At 42.4% G+C, this 19,350-nt stretch overlaps 1 protein-coding gene and 1 long non-coding RNA gene across 3 annotated transcripts in view; one reads left to right on the forward strand and one right to left on the reverse strand.

Annotated features, from left to right (window-relative positions):
* Nucleotides 1–19,350, forward strand: part of LOC122806742 — a 1,208,783-nt gene that overhangs the window by 165,076 nt on the left and 1,024,357 nt on the right. The gene's annotated exons all lie outside the window — the stretch shown is intronic.
* Nucleotides 1–19,350, reverse strand: part of ECM2 (extracellular matrix protein 2) — a 374,664-nt gene that overhangs the window by 79,305 nt on the left and 276,009 nt on the right. The window contains exon 6 of the mRNA XM_044077415.1: nt 1,559–1,694. Coding sequence (XP_043933350.1) covers nt 1,559–1,694 — 136 coding nt within the window. The remainder of the gene's footprint in view (nt 1–1,558; nt 1,695–19,350) is intronic.

The raw sequence follows: 19,350 nt of genomic DNA on the forward strand, positions 1-19,350 counted from the left end.
CACTGGTTGAACAGAGAGGGTGCTGGAGGTCTTGGCTGAGATCTCAACTCTGTAGCTGTGCCAGTGGGGAGTCTTATTGGGGATCTTGAGAAAGGGGGAGAAACTAGTCCCGGACTGACTGGGGTCTCTGTGTTCTCTTAAGGGAAATTGCACTTGATACAGAGAGCTGCATGTGGAAATACTCATGAAGAGTGCACATACACTTAACTGAGCCATTAATGCTGAAGATTCTGCAGTTTCAAAGAAAACCAATCACTTTGGTCACACTGGCTATAAGCATTAGCAGGTTGTGTCTCCCAGGCAAATTCACATGACATTTTGTATCATTTTTACTGCCTAAATACATTTTTGCATTTTGTTTACATAAATGTCTACTTCTGCCTGAGGAAAGAGACTCATCCTTTCATCCATGAGACAGAAGCTCCTAGGCTTAAAAAATTGTTTTCTTTACTCCTGTTATAGTAGAATTTATGTAAAAAATAGGCATTTTTGATATCCCTATTCCCAGGTCACTAAATTAATCTTGTGTTATTGCAGCCTAGGCTCTACTTAAATCGGTTTTCTTTGTGTGGCCACATAAACTTTGTTCTCAGTTGTGCTCTGCCTAGTAGTTGCCAGGTTCTCTTTCCTTCCTTTCTGACCTAGTTACGCTAGTCTGCTGCCAATGTCGTTACTAGATGTATGTCTTCTATAATCCTGTCAGAACTCAGATGCTGCCTGCACCTGTTTTTGAGTTTTCCACTGTACACCTTTTCTTCTGTATTATAGTTTCCACACCATACCCCATACCCTTCCCAATCACTATTTGAGTTGCCTACTTTTGGTCTTCAAATCGGCCAAGGCTGAAATATAACTGCAAGTAATTATTTTCTGGTATTGGGTGAGTGCTGAGTATTTCTGTCCCATGTATACCTTTTCACATACTGCAGTCTAGAAACTTCTCCTGCTGGGCATTGTCTAAGGTGGTAACAATGTTGTGTCTGCTGGCTTCTGATGTGGTTTGAAGTCATACTGTTTACCTACCCTAGCAAGATTTAAGTTTCAAAAGCTACATTGTTTATTCACTCTTTATACTTGCTTTATCAGTTTCAGGAATAGGGGTAGCCAGAGCCTACTCCTGTACTCAAAGTTGATAACAGGCACAGAACATGACCCTAGATAATATGCCATTCTGTTGCATTAGGTGTACACAACATGCACACATGTATGGGCAGATTGGCAGAGGGCCAGTTTACCCATGCATTCCTTTAAGTCTTTGCTACCTTATGTCAGTTTGTAAATTACATTCATATCTGAAGATAGTAGAAGAGACAGAAAAAAAAAATCGTAGCACTATGCTGTAGTATACAGTGTAGCCTGTTTTATAAAAAAACTTTCTTTCTCTTAAAGCTTCTTATACATAGAGCATTACCATGGGAAGTGAAATGGGGTATTGTAGAAGACAGGATTAATTAGGAAAATGTAATCTGAAAGGGAGTATATATGTGGTTATTATGGCTAGAAGAGAAAAATGATTTACAAGCATTTCAGCTAACAACTATTGTGATTTCATAAATACCTTGAAAACTGGATTCATCAATTCTCTTCAGGTTGTTGTCATTGATTTTCACTTCCTTTAAAGTTGATGGTAGTTCTGATGGCATCTGCTCCAGTAGATTTCCATCCAAGTACAGACGCTCAAGTTTTTTCAGTTTCTGAAAGGAATGCGTTTCACAGGTAAGTAACTAATTCTTTGGCACGTACAGAATTTCTCTTTCAAATTTAGGAATCATCTTAGTAGCATAATTTATTCTGTTTTGTGACACTGAAAATTCCTCTGACATATAAATTCTTATTTTATACACGGTGCTAGCCTGAACTTCTGATGTTCATCGTGTTTCACTGTTGCAGTCATTACAATTGGGTTATCCTGCTGGCAGGCTACCCGCAGTCGGCCTGAATTCCAAAGTCTAGGTCCGGCGTCTGTTGCTGTCGCCTCCTCCCTGACGTCAGTGTGCCAGGGGTATAAAAGTTGCGATTTTCTTCAGTCTTTCTTGGCGCATGGTGCCCGAAGCAAAAGCAGTTTGCAAGTGCCGGTCGGCCGACTCCTGAGATTTTCAAGTTCGAATTTCATTAAAAGCTAAGTACCGTGTTGGGGAAACTTTTTTCTTGCTCTAGACTGATGTTAGAAAAAGTTAATAATTGCATTTCTTGTGGGAAGCAAATACCGTAAGGATTTTCATTCTTACTGCATTCCTTGCATAGGCCCTGACCACGACCTTGCTAGTTGTCGGTTTTGTGCTAGATTTAACCAACGCACTATTAAGCTTCGGTATGATTTTGCATTTCATTACTTTGCTAGAAGATTTAATTATATAATGCCATCGGAACAGCCGACTACCGGAGTTTACAAAAAAACACAATGAAAAAGAGAAGGACAGGCATCCGAGGTCCAAAACCAACGACGAGGCTTCTTCTAGGCCAGTCGCCGGTTCTCAGTGAGGCTCTTTTGCAGCCTCTGATGACTGCTACTTTAGAGCCGCAGGCCGATACTGACTCCCACGTGGAGTCAACCAGGCCTACAGAAACTCAAGGTATTGGACCTTCGGAAACCTTTCCCTCAGATGGGTCTGGAGCCACTGTGCAGGGATCGGCTTCTGAGGGCGGTTTCAAGCCTACGCATTTATATGTTAAAACTACTTCAGCTTCAAAGGCAAAGACTAAAGCAGCTTTAAAGACAAAGAAACAAGTACAACAGCCCCATGGACAGGCCTCCAAGCCTAAAAAATAGATGCTCAAAATGGCCGAAGACCTGATTACTTTGATCAGGGGTTCTCATCCCCCTCCTGACAAGAGGCCTAGGCAAGAGGTAGAATATGAATCTTCAGATCAGGTTTCCATTTCGTCTGATTCCTCTTCTGATCAGGAATACACTCGTCCTCCTTATGAGGATTCGGATGCTGAAGAATCTATCCCCTCAGCTTCTCTTCCTGAGGATTATTTTTTTGGGGAAATACTGCATACCATGAGGGAGCATTTCCACTGAGAGAGCCAAGATTATTCAGAATCTAAGAAAAGGCTCAGAGACTTTCTTTTACTGCCTCAGCACAGGCCCCTGGCTATTCCACCTGCGCTAGACATTGTAGATGATGTATTTTCAGAGTCCAGTCTGACTCCTGACTCCTTACCTCCAGCTCCTGTTAAGCCAGACAGATGCTACAGGGTTCCAGACTCCCACAAATTTATTTTTAAAAACCCTGCTGCTGCTGACCAAGAAACTATCTCTCAGGGTCCCAAGGGGGTCAAGGCTTCCACTACAAAAAACCCTCCCCCCTCTGACAGAGATTCCGGGGCACTGGACAGATGGGGAAAAATGATTTACACTCCTGCTACCTCGGCTATAAGGGCTTTAAATTGTCAGTTTCATATGCTTAAATATCAGCAATACATTACGTCACTGCTTAAACAGAAAATGTTGACAAATTCTGAATGTGCAGAAAATAAAGAAATGCAGGATTTATTGCATGCAGCTGAACAAGTTGGAAAGCATACTTTACAATGTGGTTTTAATTCTTTGGAGGCCTCCTGCAGAGCCGCTGTTAAGGGTTCTGTCTTTAGGAGGCATGCTTGGTAAAAGGAACAGAATCTGCCTGATCATGTTAAAGCAAAATTATTAGATGCTCCATTACAGCATGATACCTTGTTTGGTGTTAAAGCAGAAGAGGTCTTGCAGAAAATGGAGGACAAAGCCAAATCTATGCAAACAGTCAAGGATTTCTTACAGGTACAGCTTCCAAGATTTAGCAGACACTGGCCTACAAAGAATTAGTCCTTTCCAGTGTCACAGGTCACAAAGAGGCAGATACAGACGCCCTAGAGGCAGATCCCAGCCCCAAGCCTCACACAGGTCTACACAATGGGGTGCTAATACCTCCAAAAGCGGAGAAGACCAATCACAGCCATACATAAAGCAGTCCCAATGACTTCCTCCTGCCAGCACCAAGCACTTATCTTCTGGCAGCTCCTTTAGGGGAAAAACTAGCACTTTTTTCTCAAAACTGGCACCTAATCACCCAGGATAAATGGGTCATGAACATAGTGTCACAAGGTTACAGGTTCCACTTTCACACCCTGCCAAGGGCAGACGGTATGCCAGACCCACCAAAAAATCAATGGGCAGAGGCACAAAAGCAAGTTTCATCCCTCATGGGCATGAGGGCCATTCAGCAAGTACCACAGCAAGAGCAGGGACAAGGATTTTACTCAAGACTTTTCTTGGTGCCCAGAAAGGACAAAGCCTGGAGGCCAATACTGGACCTATCTATTCTAAACACATTCCTGGATATTCCAAAATTCAAAATGTTGACTCTGCAGCAGCTTCTGCCCATGCTGGGCAAGAAGGCTTGGCTTGTAACTTTAGACCTAAAAGAGGCATACCTGCATGTCCCAATCAGACATTCATGCAGAAGATACGTCAGATTCATAGCTGGCTCAATGCACTACCAATTCTCTGCACTGCCCTTTGGCTTATCTACTGCACCCAGGGTCTTCACAAAATGCCTAGCACCAGTAATTGCATTTTGCAAGCAAAGAGGAATACAAATATATCCTTACTTGGACGACTGCCTTATTCAAGCAGAGAACAAGGATATACTACTACAGCATCTGGCATTTGTAAAAAGATTATTAACATGCCTAGGGTACACAGTAAACGAAAAGAAATCAAAACTTGTACCCTCTCAAGAGATAATATTCCTGGGTGCAAGCTTAAATACAACTGCCCAGATGGCTTATCTCACGCCAGACAAACAAAGGCAGCTGACTACTTATTTCAAAAAGTTGGCAACAAACACCCAGTTAACTGCAAGAAAAATTCTGCAGGCTTTGGGCTTCATGGCATCCTGCATTCTTCTAATTCCATATGCAAGACTGCATATGAGGAAACTACAATAGTATCTAAAAAGTGTTTGGACTCAACATTGCCACAGCCTGGAAACAATAATTACACTCATTCCCTGCCTGCAACAGGAGTTTCGATGGTGGGCAAAGGCCTGTCACCACAATAAAGGGCAGCCATTCACCATACCCCCAGCCAGGCAGACATTGACAACAGATGCATCGGATTATGCCTGGGGGGCCCACATATCAGGAAGATGTATTCAGGGTTCATGGTCCGCAATCCAAATGCATCTACATATCAATCAAAAAGAGATGCTAGCTGTTCAAAATGCCCTAACAGCCTTCAAGGACCTACTTCATCCAGGACAGCTACTGATAAAGACAGACAATACTACAGTCATGTGGTACATAAACAAGCAGGGAGGCACACATTCCTACCCCCTTTGCAGACTAGCCATGACTTTGTGGGACAAAGCATTGACTTACCAAGTACATCTGCAAGCACAATTCCTGCCAGGAAAGATAAATACTCTGGCAGACGAACTAAGCGGAAACCTCATGGATCCCCACGACTGGAAATTGGATCCACAAGTCTTCAACATAACAAGGAATTGGGGATGCCCGGACATAGTTCTATTTGCCTCCCCCTCACAACTGCCAACTACAGAGATTCTGCACAAGGACATATCACAAGCAAGCATGGAAAGTGGATGCTCTATCTTTTAGTTGGAAAACCTTAACAGTATATGCCTTTCCCCCACTGCCTCTTCTCCCCAAGGTACTCCTAAAGGTCAGACAAGAGAAACCAAAAATGATACTGATAGCCCCAGACTGGCCCCGCCAGCACTGGTACCCAATCCTAAGGAACTTGACTCAATGCCCAGCATGGACATTACCTCAAATTCCTCACTTACTTACCCAACAAAACAATCAGATCTTGCACAGCCAACTCAGGACTTTAAATCTGGCAGCATGGCGGATAATGTAGCTTTTCAAAACACCCCTCTCTCTAAAGCGGTGATGGATGTTATCTTGGAGGCCAGGAGGCCCAGTACCAGAAAATCTTATGCAGAAAAATGGAAGAGATTCTGTGCTTGGAACCAGGCGCAAGAAATTGACATGATTGTTCCAAATATCCCTCCAATTTTGCAATACTTAACTGAGATGTGGGCAAAGGCCTATCTTTTTCATCAATTAAGATTCATGCCTCTGCCATTTCAGCTCATTACAATACAGAGCCACCTATTTTTTCTCATCCTTTATTAAGGCAGTACCTCAGAGGAGCCAAAAACATACAGCCTCCAAGGAGATCACCAATACCTTCATGGGACCTCAATTATGTCTTGGAAAAACGCACTCTGCCTCCTTTTGAGCCAGCCGCTACAGCTGATATAAAATTTTTATCATGGAAAACAGCTCTGCTCCTAGCAATAACCTCCGCAAGACGAGTCTCAGAGCTATAGGCACTCATGGCTGTGGAACCTTTTATCATTTTCCATCCAGATAGGGTTTCTCTAAGGATAAACCCCACATTTATGCCTAAGGTAGTGTCCAGTGTGGCCCTCAACCAAACTATTCATTTGCCTACCTTTTATCCAAACCCACAGAATAAGGGTGAGAAACTTCTGCATTCTTTGGACATATGTAGACAACTGCGCTTCTACTTGGACAGAACCAAAGCTTTCAGAAAGACTGAGCAATTACTGGTAGCATATGCTGAAGGATCACAAGGAAAATCTTTCACAAAACAGACTATTTCAAAGTGGATAGGTCACTGCATTTGTTTATGCTATTCTCAAACATGGCAAATCAGTGCCTAAGGGCATTAGGCCACATTCAACCAGAGCAGCAGCCACTTCAGCAGCCTTCCTCATGGGAGTGCCAACCAAAGACATTTTAGAGGCTGCAACCTGGAGTTCAGTGCACACTTTTACAAAGCACTACCACTTACCACTCTACTCCAAATCCAGGGCAGGCTTTGCCACTGCAGTCCTGCAGGGCCTCATAGCTGCTCCTAATTCTATTTAGTTCCAGCCTCCCAGCCTTAGCTTTGGGATTCAACCCAATTGTAATGACTGCAACAGTGAAACACGATGAACATAGTACAGTTGTGTACCTACCATAAATGTAGATGTTCGAGTGTATTCACTGTTGCAGTCCAGGTTACCCACCACCATCCCCCTTATCTTTGCTGGACCTTATCTGTACTTCTCTATTCTATACAACCTATGTGGTGTATTTGCTTGTAGATGAAGGAAACATGTTTCTTGGTGCATGCATGCTTTATAGACATATTTTTAGCCTACCCTTTTGAGGGCACCTGACATCTGGGGCAAGAAAAACTGAAGAAAATGGCGTCAGCTGCATCTTTTATACACCTGGCGCACTGACGTCACAGAGGAGGCGCCAGCAACCGACGCCGGATCTAGACTTTGGAGTTCAGGCCGACTGCGGGTAGCCTGCCAGCAGGATAACCCAATTGTAATGACTGCAACAGTGAATACACTCGAACATCTACATTTATGGTAGGTACACAACTGTACTTTCTGGAGGAGGTGATAGTGCAGGAATGAACTGAATTTGTCATCCATTTTTTCCTGCTGTATTGTATAGCTGTAGTAACTTTGCTGATTTTCTTAGTGAGTCTATAGTTAATTTTTCTTCTTTTTATTCTCCAGGGACAGCAGCCAGCCGACAGCTGTCCTACTGCCTTTCTTCATCCCCACTAATGGACATAGCCTAACTCCAGACCGAGGCCACTTACCATCCTTCTAGTTGTAGGGAATACTTATTGTCTGAGTGGGAGATTGTGATGTCCTTAGTACAGTATCATTCTGGATGTCAGAAGGTTTTGTAATTTGGAAGCACCAACACATTGCACATCTCCCAATTGATACAGCTGCTTTAGCATTTGTGCACTTCTTGGTAAACGCTGATTGCCATGCTGTCTCTTCTTACCATTCTCGATGAGGAAGTGATGCAGCAGTAGTTGAAGCCCCCCCTCCTTTAAAAGAGGCATGCTAGCCCTCCACCACTCAGGCCTGTTTTATGCCTCACCCAGTTCTCTAATAGGTACATAGGTATACACTATGTTAATGACCACTGGGGCTTTTATTAGCCTAGCCATGCAGCCCAAATGCATCCCACAGACTATTTTACCTTAGAGGTTGTTTTAAGAAGTGTATGTTACGGCATGCTTTAACTGCTGTTTGCTGAGCTATTTTCCCCAGGGTGGCAGACTTACCAAAAGTACTCTTATGCATTTCTTGGCATTAAAATTTAAGCCGTGGCTTTGACACCAGTAATTTGTCTGTGGTAAACCTTCTTATAAAATGTTAGTGTCTTTGGGGGGGGGGGTGTTCTATGATAGCTCGCAGCTTGCAAACTTGGTCAGCCAGTGGCTCTTGACATTATTTTTGACGTCTGAGAAATAGATGCTAAAGACTAGCAGACCCAGCGTTCTCCCACATATGTGAGTACCAGGTCCAATATATTTGCACCTCTGGTAGACATCTGCACTATGTGGTCCAGGGTGTTTATATTTACAAAGTCTATAAATTTCTGTGCCTGCAAATTTGGAGTCAGGTAGGTTTCCCAGTTTACAGAGGGATAATTAAATCCCCCATGAGTATGGTATTTGGTTGAATGCTGAGTGTCTCTAATAGGTGTTATTTTGAGCCATGGGTTTCATGAGGCATAGAGGGTGACCTGTAGCTTGCTAGTATATGATATGGGACTTTCTCCATGGTAATCTGGATGTGGAGAAACTCAAGTGCATCATGCTGATGAAGGTCTGTCAATCTGGCATTGCTTAAAAAAAAGCTGTATGGAGGAGGACAATGTTGTAAACAATATGTGAAAAACTAGAAGGGACAGGTGCAGACCTTCCGTGGCCAAGCAATATGGTTTGTTAACTATGTCCCCCCATGCTTACAGGTTCTGTAATGCTCTAGAATGACACCAGAAACTAGGCCAATTATTAGTCAATCATCTTCTGTTCATATTGTGGTATCTTCCTTGGTAATGGTAGAATGCTGCTCAATGCAAGGTACATACCAGTGTCTTTGACACATAGTCCGAGAGCTGCATAATGTTTCTCGATATAGTCTGGTGAGGTGTTTTCTGTGGTACAGTGTCTTGAGTGAATATGTAACTCGCTGGATTGCTGCCCTGGTAGGCAATTGATTGTCATTTCTCCTTGTTCAGCCTGGTGAGTGGGGCATCAGTATATTGTACAATGGAGTCTCCTTTGACTAGAATCCTGGGTAGTGTATTGGTTTGCCTTATGGGCTTTGTATTTAGGTGCCACTTAATGTGGTAGCACGTGTAATGTTAAGTGTTGTTAGTGTTTGGGTGCTTTTGAGTTTGCTAAGGACATTTTTTACAGGTGGAATGTCTGGCAGTCTTTGGGGATTGGGAATATTGCATTTATGTGCTTCAGCATAAGTAGGTCTATGTGTGGGCTGTGTAGAGTGTTTTTCTAACAACTAGATTGTTGTTTTGAGTGCTTGTGCATGAGAGTTTTGCTTCCAGAGACATTATGTATATACATCTTTCTTATACTGCAGTGTATTGGTCATAATTTGAACCCCAGTGTCTGATATCACAGGTGAAAGTCCTCCCTATCTCTGTTGAAAAAAGGTGAGCCCCGAAACTTTGGGTGTCAGTAGTGTGTCTTGACGATCTATACTGCTTTCTACAGTGGAAAAGATTAATTCTGTAACAGTAGTCAGCAACAGTCTGGGACTCTTATAAATGACCTTCGTTTTCAGTGCATAAATTGTAAGGTGCAGTGCTAAGGTCAGTCAGACTTTTTTTATAGGTGATTTATATCCCTTGCTCCCTGTCTGCTGTCGATCTTCCACAATCAGTTGATCCATTTCTTCCATATGGGGTGAAAGATGTGGAGGTCATCATCCAGTCAGTCATCAGGGGATTTTGCTGTAGATGCTAAATTTATATAAAACCTCACACTTTTACAAGAGTGAGGCCTTACTCTGCCATCCCTGTTACACATGTTCTTGACACGCCAACCTCAAAGCAAGGTCACAACAAAAATGGAAAAAATGTAAGAAACTGGCCGATATAAAATAAAATCAGTGTTTATTATCCAAAAAGTTAAGCGCTTTCACTCGTTGCAGTGCGAGCTTCATCAGAACACCATTAAAATGTTGCAGTAACGTTTCAATAAACTCATTGGCGCCAAAATGCGCAATGTTAAAGCAACATACACACAGTATAATCAAAAAGGAGTATGAGTTCCTTGTAATGCCCATAGTACCATAAATGATGCATATAATCATAAAAAATTATGCTATTGTCATAAAAATACTAAGTATAATTCTATAAACTAATACACTGACATAGATTTGTCTGTAAACTTATTACACGTAAAATATAATGTAGTAATCTTTAAAAAATCAAAATAAATAAATAAATAAAAATCCAAATGAGTGTAAACAAATAATTAACTTATTTTCAATTTTCAACATCGGCTTAATTTTGATGTATTTAATTGTGAGGATCAACGTTCTTTAGTTGTATTATAGTTCGTTGTTTCACCGAACGCTGGTACTGTTTTTAATTTCTGTTTGTTACACATGTTAGGTTCCTTCTCAAACACTTACTCATTGAAGGCTACAGAGTCCAACTGGGTGGACCAAGCCTATATCCCTCGGTCTGTGAGGTATCATCACCAGAAAAGCCTCTGCTTCTTGGATGAGAGTGTAGTCAGTGACAAAATCCATCAGTCTGTTCCCTCATGATGGGTAAGCCACCATCGGGTAGTCACTCGCATCATCTCCCTGCTCAGCTCCTCCAGCACCTGAGACATTACTTGAACTTGCATCATCTGGGCTGTAGTGAAGTTTATTCCTCTTTATCACAGAGCTGGCAGATAAAAGCGCACTAATAATAAAATGCAAATTTGGTTTTGAAATATGATTTCTTCCACCATGCATTTCTATGTTATGATTTTGAGCTAGTTTATTCAGTGTTTAACATCATGTTTTTTCAATCTTTCATACTATATTTTCTCAAATAATTGCAATTTATTCTCACATTATTAATTAATTTAATTTAGTATTTTAAAATGAGATTAGTTGCGATGTACAAATGGAAACTACACAAACCTGTGTACGGAAATTAATAAATGACACATCTGAGACTGAAACATGATAAAGAACATCTGTACAACTTATCGAACAGCTAGTTTGCCATGTAAAGCATGTCTTTCCCATGGTGTGTGGCCTGTTGAGGACATTCATTAAAGTCTTTTTGGTCAAAATGGGCAATGGATCAAAAGCTACTTAACTTGCTCCAAGGTCTGGTGACCAGCTGATTCTACTAGTTAATGGAGTGCAGGGTGTGACACCCCCATAAGATGCAGTGGGAGGTGGAGATGCTTCAAGCCACTGTACATTTTGTCTGTTTTCTCCACCGGGTGAGCTTTGAGGACTCCATCTTTGGTGGAAAAGTGTATATTCATTTCCCATGTGATATCCTGCAACTTTAACCCATATAATGCTGAGGTGGAGGAGATAATAACATAAGGCAGTCAGTAATTGGGAGGTGCTGTCCCCTTTTATTCTTAATATTTTCCTTAGAAGCCCCCTTAATATTTTCTTATTCCTTGTTTATCCAACATTATCTTTCTGTAGTTAGGACAGCATCTCGTAAGTGTCATCCGTTCTGCCAGGTTCTGTATGTATTTCTGAGTAAGTTCAACACTCAGGATTCTTATATTATGTTTGGTTATTATATACTAATAGGGGGGACCAGTTGAGTACCCCATCTTCTTTTGATGAAGGAACCAGTAACAAATTTGTATAGATTATGGTTTTCTTGGAAGTTGATTAGGGAATATATTTAACATAAAGAAAAAAGCATCTGGTTTGAGCCAAGCAACTTTAATGAGGTTTTCTACTTGCCATTTGTGGACGTATTGCTAAACAATTTAAATACTCAGTATGGAGAACAGGGTGTACCACAGCCTTTCTAGCACAAAATAACTTGCACCTGTTTTTTAATTCCTTGTGTAAAATTAGTGATTATACCTTTTCTTCATAAAAGCTAACCAGCAAGGTGATTTTATTAGTATATTTGCTTCATGGGGAGAGTTGCTTTCTAAAAGTCCCAATTAGACTGGGGGGGAGGGGGCAACCCCTCCTGGAGCTTATGAAAATGATATCCCATTTATGATTCTTGAGTAGATTTCTTAGCATGCACATTAACCTTTCAGTCCAAGACACCTCTGGACTCTTAAGTATTTGAAGTTTTTTGAAGAACGTGTTATGGGATACTTATCTGTGTAGAGGTGCAAGGTGTTTATAATCAAGCCAGCCAGTATTAAGAGGGGAGATTACTGTTTTTAAAAAAATGGAGTAGCCTAATGAAAGAATTTACTGTCTGAGTGGACTTTTTCACAGGGACTATAGTTATAGCTATTAACAAATGTACCACCCTGAATGGAAACCAGTACTTGCTTGGTGTCCACTTCTTAATAAAATACAATGTAGACTCCAGAAGTCCTAAGTCATTGACACTCCATGACGCTGCTCAGTAGTGTCCATGAAAAATAACAGACGTGTCTGTAATATCAAATGAAAAAGCCTCATCACTCATAGTAAATCATATGAAAGTATAGGATAAGTGTCTTGCTAAACCATATCTTCTGATCTTGGGGACACCTGGTCCACCTTCTATCCAAGGAATATTCACTTTCTGTTAGGAGACAGAAAACTGTATGCAGCACCTCATGGTTTAAAGACATCACAAAATGCCTGTCCCATCCTAAGTGGTATCCAAAAGTATCTGTATGACTGCGTTTAACCCAGCAAAGACTGTCCTGTGCCATATCTATTGCTTGAAAATTTTTCATTTTCATTACAAGACCATTCCTGTATACTGTGATTTCCAGGCATACCTTCCATCTTAGATATAAGGGAATCTAGGTTTGTGATCACTATTAGGTGAGCAGTTGAGTTAAATTTATTTCAGTATATGGAGTTGTATAAATGGAACCACTTTAAGGGAAATGCCTTCATTCAGGGTTATGAGAACATCCCATGAAAAAACGAGGGGTTTATGAGAGCATCAACCCAGGCCAATAACCATTGTTTCGCATTTTCGCGAACTTGGCATGAAATATGCCCGTAGTTAAAATAAGGTCCATCTTAGAGGGAAGGAGTCCTTAAAGTGTCTAAGAACCTGCAAGATAGCTTTTGCATTAAGTATAACTTTTTGGGCTAAGAAGTGATCATCGAAAGTTTGGACTACAGGTTACAAGCCTTTTTTAAATTATTACTTAAGATAAGGGTGCACACATATATTAATAGAAAAGAAATAAACCATATTAGCATTTTTTCAATTACATACATTATGCATTACATATATTTTTCCTTCTTTTTAACACCTTTTTTTCTGTCCAACATTACATAAACTACTCAATTTATGTCTTCCCTAAATCTGACTACTCCTTAACATTATTCTGCATATATTTTTCTTATAAATTCCATTTGTTTTTATGTAATTTGCACTTTCCCTTTCTAAAGATTGTTTCTTTTATCAATATTTAATACTTTGATTACAGTTGGTTTAGATCTTGATTTCCATTTTCTAGTGATTGTTTTAAGTTATTTATTTATTTATTTTTTTTTGGCACACAATAGTATTGAATTTATAAGGCTTTACTGTGTCTAGGCAATTTGTATGTTTTGTCCCATCTCAAAAGAATCAGTGTTATGTTGTCTTATCTTGCCTTCATTGTATGCTGGCTCAGTTCCGACTCAGCCTAATTCAGATGCTCGAGAGCTTCCACTGGCTTGAGGCTTTGCCCTATCCCATGATGCTTAGGGAAGATTATCCAGATCTCGTTTGCCGCTGAAGCAGATCAGGTGACTTCTGGGTGGCTCTTGGCTAAGTTTTTCCTCTTTTTGTATATTTTGTTATAAACGTTAAATGTTTGATAGTTAAACTCTGTTTAGGCATCAGTTAGTCTCTTAAGGGCTTTTGTCTGTGTTCCCATCCCTTTGTGCTGTTGGCCATCATCCTTTTTCTCGTCAGGCCTCCCTGTTTGTATTGTCGTAGTTCCCTATCCCTCGTCACAAGCTTGTTTTAGTTAGAGAGCTTTCCCTCTCATTAAGGAGCTTGTTTAAGTTAGAGGGCTCCTATCAGCCCGTTTAACTTAGAGGTCCACCTCCCTGCATTTCCGTTGTGTTCCTTTTCTTGTTTCCCCTTTTTAGTCACGAGGAGGATCCATTTCTTTTTTCAGTATTCCCTTCTGCATGTTGGTTGTGTGTTGTTCAAGTAAGAAATTTTCTGTAATCTAGTTAGTGTAGTGTTTTTTTGCCTTGACTTTGCGTAAGTTTTTCATTGATAGCTTGTTGGTTGAAGCTGTAGTTGTTTATATATATATATATATATAGATACATATTTTTTTTGTTGGATTTGCCCGTCTAGTGTAGGAAATTGCTTGTTTTAAGTTTACTTTGTGAGGTAACAAAGTTCAGAAATTTTTTTTAGATTGGTTCTGTTTTCCTTGTTGCTACAGACATGTCTAAGGATCAGAAGGAACCAAAACAGTCTGGGTTCAAAAAATGTGACAAATGCAGTAAAAAAATGTCTCTTACAGATGGGCACACCAGTTGTGTTTATTGCCTAGGTGCCCTCCATTTGCAAGAATCTTGTACTTTTTGCCATGCTTTCAGCAGCAGAGTACTTCTTGAATGCAAGAATGAACTGATTGTGAGAGGATTACTGAAGGTTCCCTTTTCAGAGGCTTTGGAAGGGTCTCAGATCTCCAAACCTCCTTCAGTATCCCCTTCTTCCTTGAAATCTGAGAAGTCGGGGAAAAACAACTTCTAGCCTCGGATTTGGCTTTGGAACCTCTAAATCACCAAACTCGGAACCAAGGGCTCTTGGATCCGAAAAGACTACCTTTTCAGCTCCATCTGTAGTTACAGAACCAATACAGTTTCATGTCAGGAGTCTGTCTCCAGTTTTGAAGCTGATTACTTTGACTTTGAGTTCTCCGCTCCGAGAAAGGGCGAGATCACCTTTGTTCTCCTCCTGTTCCTCCAGGAGCCTGTCCGATGACGTGGAGCGAATGGTGAGGAGACTACTTCATACACCGGCACTTGCAAAAATTCTGTTGACTCCAACCCATAAGGAACCAGAGCCGACTAAGGCACCATCGCCTTCTTCAATTCCTCCTCCGACCCAATCGGTGGCTTCGGAGCCAGAGGGCTTGGGCCTGATAGTGGAAACGTTGGAACCGAGACCTCCAACAGGATCATCGGTTCTGACATATGATGTGACTACCTCAGTTCCATTGGAATCTGGGGAGTCTAGGAGCCGACACTCTCCCATCCGGTCCGGGGAGGGAAGCTGGATCGGACAGTTGACCAAGCCAGTTCTACCTCTCAGGGCTTCAACACGGTTGAGCTCCGCTCCTACATCGGCTTCAGAGCCAACCACTCGGCTGGTCTTTTGGTTCTTCGGAGCCGGGGACCTCCTCGGAGTGGGGTGAGGGGGATTTTGAGCTGATGGAGAGAATGCTGTCACCTCCCATGGCTCCATTCTCGGATTCAAGAACTCTTCCCCCAAAAGCACCTCTGTCAGTTTCAGTACCTTTGCCCCCCCCCCCCAAGCGCAGAGACCCTGAGCCCCAGGAAGCCCTGAGGGCAAGACTATCTCTTTCGAAACTTCCCCAGTGTACCCCTCTGTGGAGGTCCCTTGGAAGAGATTGTGTAAGAGGAAGCACATAGACTCCCCGGATGAGTCTATCACCTCAGACACTGACCTGGATGATTCGGAAGGGTTCCCATGCTCCCCCTCTGAAGATGTCTCCTTTGCAGACAGCCAGGAGATTCTGAAACAGAGGGGTGGCTGGAAGCCCACCAATCCTTCCGAGGACGAGTCAGTATACCTGGAAGCTTTTGGGTCTCGCCCTACTGCCTCTTGGGTGTCTCCACCTTTTGAACAATTAATGAATGTTATTGCTCAAAAGGCGTAAGGCTCTCCGGATACAGTGGAGCCTGTTCTGAAGAGGCCTAAAAAATTCATGACAGCATCCACAGACAAAAGAATTTTTAACCAAAAGTGTCCCAGTAGATGCTATGGTGGTGGCGCCGGCCACCAAGAAGGAATTGTCAGAAACTTCCTTGTCTGTTCATCCACCGAATAAAGACTCTCGGACAATGGACAGGTATGGAAAGCGTACCCATTTATGCTTTGATCGCTGAATTACTTGACCCATTTTGCGAGACTTCGAAGGGCTCTCCTGAAGGAGCTAGGAGAGACCCTTTAGGGTACTGTAGCTGCTAGAGTTTCAGATAAAGTTTCCTCTCAGCTCTCCACCCTAAACTCTGTGGTTAACTCCTCCATGCAGCTGATTTGATATGCAGCCGAGGGAGCGAGTAGGGCAGCAGCTACAGGAATTTCGTTAAGGAGACATTCCTGGATGCATCTATGTAATTTTGCTGAACCCTTCAAGTCTTCCTTCACTAATGCCCCTTTTGATGGCTCATCATTGTTCGGGCCCAAAGTTAGAGACACCTTGACCAGGTGTGAACAGGAGGAAAAAACTCTGTCTGCCGTAGGGGTCCATTTTTCCACCCCCACTAGACCTTATCCCAAAGGTCAGAGAGGAGGAAAAATGGGTTCCGCAAATCCCAAAGAGTATTACCTGGTGCACTTGGTGACTCTTCCCCCAGGGGCAGAAGGGGAAATGACAATGGAAGACGCCGACCTCATGGCAGAGGGGGTCCGCAGAACCAGGGTGACAGGGATTCTTTCCTTGGGAAGCCCTTTCAGCGCTCCTGAATGGAGGCCCACCTGTCCATCTCTGGAGGCGGTTGTGGGACGCTTGTCATTGTACCCAAACGCCTGGCTAGAAATCACACAAGAGAAATTGGTACAAATGTTCATATCCAGAGGTTATTACATACCCTTTTCCTCTCCCCCTTTGGAAAAACATATCCTCCCAGATATTCCACCCAAAGGGACCTTGCAACATTAGAGGTACAAAAGTTGTTAGAAAAAAAGAGTCATCCAAAATGTCCCCGCTGACCAGACTGGATCCAGAACTTACTCAATGTTCTTTTTAGTTGCAAAAAAGACGGGAGTGGAGAACCATTTTGGATCTTAGCAGATTAAACAAGTCCGTCAAGAGATCCAAATTCCGGATGGTGACACTGCAGTCAGTATTACCCTTTTTGGGGAAAGGTGGCTGGATATGCACAATAGATCTCCAGGATGCGTACTACCACATAAAAATGGACAGGTGATCCTGGAGACATTTATGCTTTCAGCTGGAGCCAGTCATTACCAGTTTCGAGCCCTGCCCTTTGGTCTCACTACAACCCCCCAGAGTGTTCACCAGATGCATGGCAGTGGTCACGGTTCACTTGAGGCATCTGGGATTTTGTGTGTTTCCATACCTAGATGACTGGCTCCTAACCTCCACCTCCAAGCATCAACTAGTTCAAGCAAGGGACGAAACCATTCACATCTGTGCCAAGCTAGGCGTTACAATAAATTTCAAAAAATCTGCCTTGTTACCTTCACAGCATCTTATAGTCTTAAGCACACAATTAGACTCAAGGGAAATGTTGGCCAAACTTACCCCTGAAAGGATTCAGTCCCTACATTGTCAAATCAAGAGCTTACTATCCAAAAGAAAAGCTCAGGCGAAGACTGTCTTGCAGGTTCTGGGCACCATAGCAGCTGCAATCATTTTACTACCTCTTGCCCGTTTGCACATGAGAATTTTTCAATGGCTACTTTTTTCCCATCGGTCCATGCAAGAACTACCACTGTCATACAAGATAATTATCACAGAGTCCTGCAGGAAGGACTTAGGAAGGTGGCTTCAAACGACTCAGGTAACTTTAGGTCACCCTTTCATTTTTCCACAACCAACAGCCACACTGCCCACGGATGCTTCTCAGATTGGGTGGGGGAGCATTATCCGGGAAAGACTGTCCAAGGCATCTGGCGGGAATAGAAGAACCACTTGCATATCAATGTCCTATAGATGAGAGGGGTGCTGTACACATTGCAAGCATTCCAGGACTCTCTTTCGATAGGAACTATTGCAGTTCAGACAGACAATATGTCAGTAGTGTGGTACATAAACAAAGAGGAACCAAATCCTACCCACTATGTGAGGAGGCATAATGGGTATGGCAATGGGCTGTCTCTTCTCAACGTTTTCTGACAGCAATGTACATCCTGGGGAAATCCAACTTGATAGCGGACAAACTCAGCAGAGCTATTCTGATGCCTCATGAGTGGTCCCTGAAACAAGAGGTTGCGGAAGAGATTTTCCGCAAATGGGGCCAGCGCTGCTGTGACCTTTTCACCATATACATGAACGCCAAGTGCAACAGCTACTTTGCTCTGATGAGGGATGCGCTCGTACATGATTGGCTTCCGGGACTACTTTACACCTTCCCTCCCTTTCCCTTCATACCAAAGGTCCTTCAGAAAGCCAACACATTGAGAAGCACCTTGATTCTCATTGCACCATACTGGCCTCGACAGATTTGGTTCCCCTTTCTCTGGACCCATCTCCAGGAGGAACTATGGATCCTGGACCCAGTTCCAGACCTTCTGACCCACTTGGGGAATTTCCATCCATTGATCCAGACCCTAAAGTTTACAGCGTGGCTGCTCCATTTCCACAGATAGCCAGACTCTATGGCATCTCCCTGGCAGTTAGACATATATTGATTTCTTCTCATAAACCATCTACCAGGAATCTTTACTCTAGCAAATGGAAAAGATTTCTACACTGGGCCTGCAAAAACAATATAGATCCCTTTATGGCCCCCATTACAGCTGTGCTTGAATTTCTCGCTAAACTTTTTAACGAGGGTGTGGCAGCAGCTACAATTAGAGTCCAGCTAGCTGTTATTTCTAACTTTCACATTGGGGAAATGCGGCTAAAAAATCATGTCCTACAAACTCTGTAAGGCCTTTATAAAAGGGACTTTCTTGCTGAAACCTCCAGCCAGAGAACCTTCAACTCCATGGGATCTAAACTTTGTTATATCCTCCTTAATTTTGTCCCCTTTTGAACCTGCATCATTGTGACATAAAATATTTGTCATGGAAGACACTTTTCTTGGTGGCCATTACCTCCGCTAGACGAGCATCAGAACTTCAAGCTCTTTCTGTACGGCCTCCTTACATATTTTTTCACAAAGACAGAGTCTCCTTACTTACTAATCCTTCCTTTCTTCCAAAAGTGTGCTCAGAGACCAATCTAAACCAGTCTATCAAATTACCAGTGTTCTTCCCAAACTATGGCAATAGGGCAGAATATAGATTACGGCAGTTGCGCTTCTACATGCATAGCACTAAAGATTTCAGAAGATTGGACCAATTATTTGTGTCCTTCTCAGAAAAAAAGAAAGAATTACCAGTCTCTAAAGTAACACAGTAAAAATGGCTCACAGATTGTATTTC

Source organism: Protopterus annectens, chromosome 7.part0 (assembly GCF_019279795.1).
Source record: "Protopterus annectens isolate FY-2018-M chromosome 7.part0, PAN1.0, whole genome shotgun sequence".
Lineage (NCBI taxonomy): Eukaryota > Metazoa > Chordata > Ceratodontiformes > Protopteridae > Protopterus > Protopterus annectens.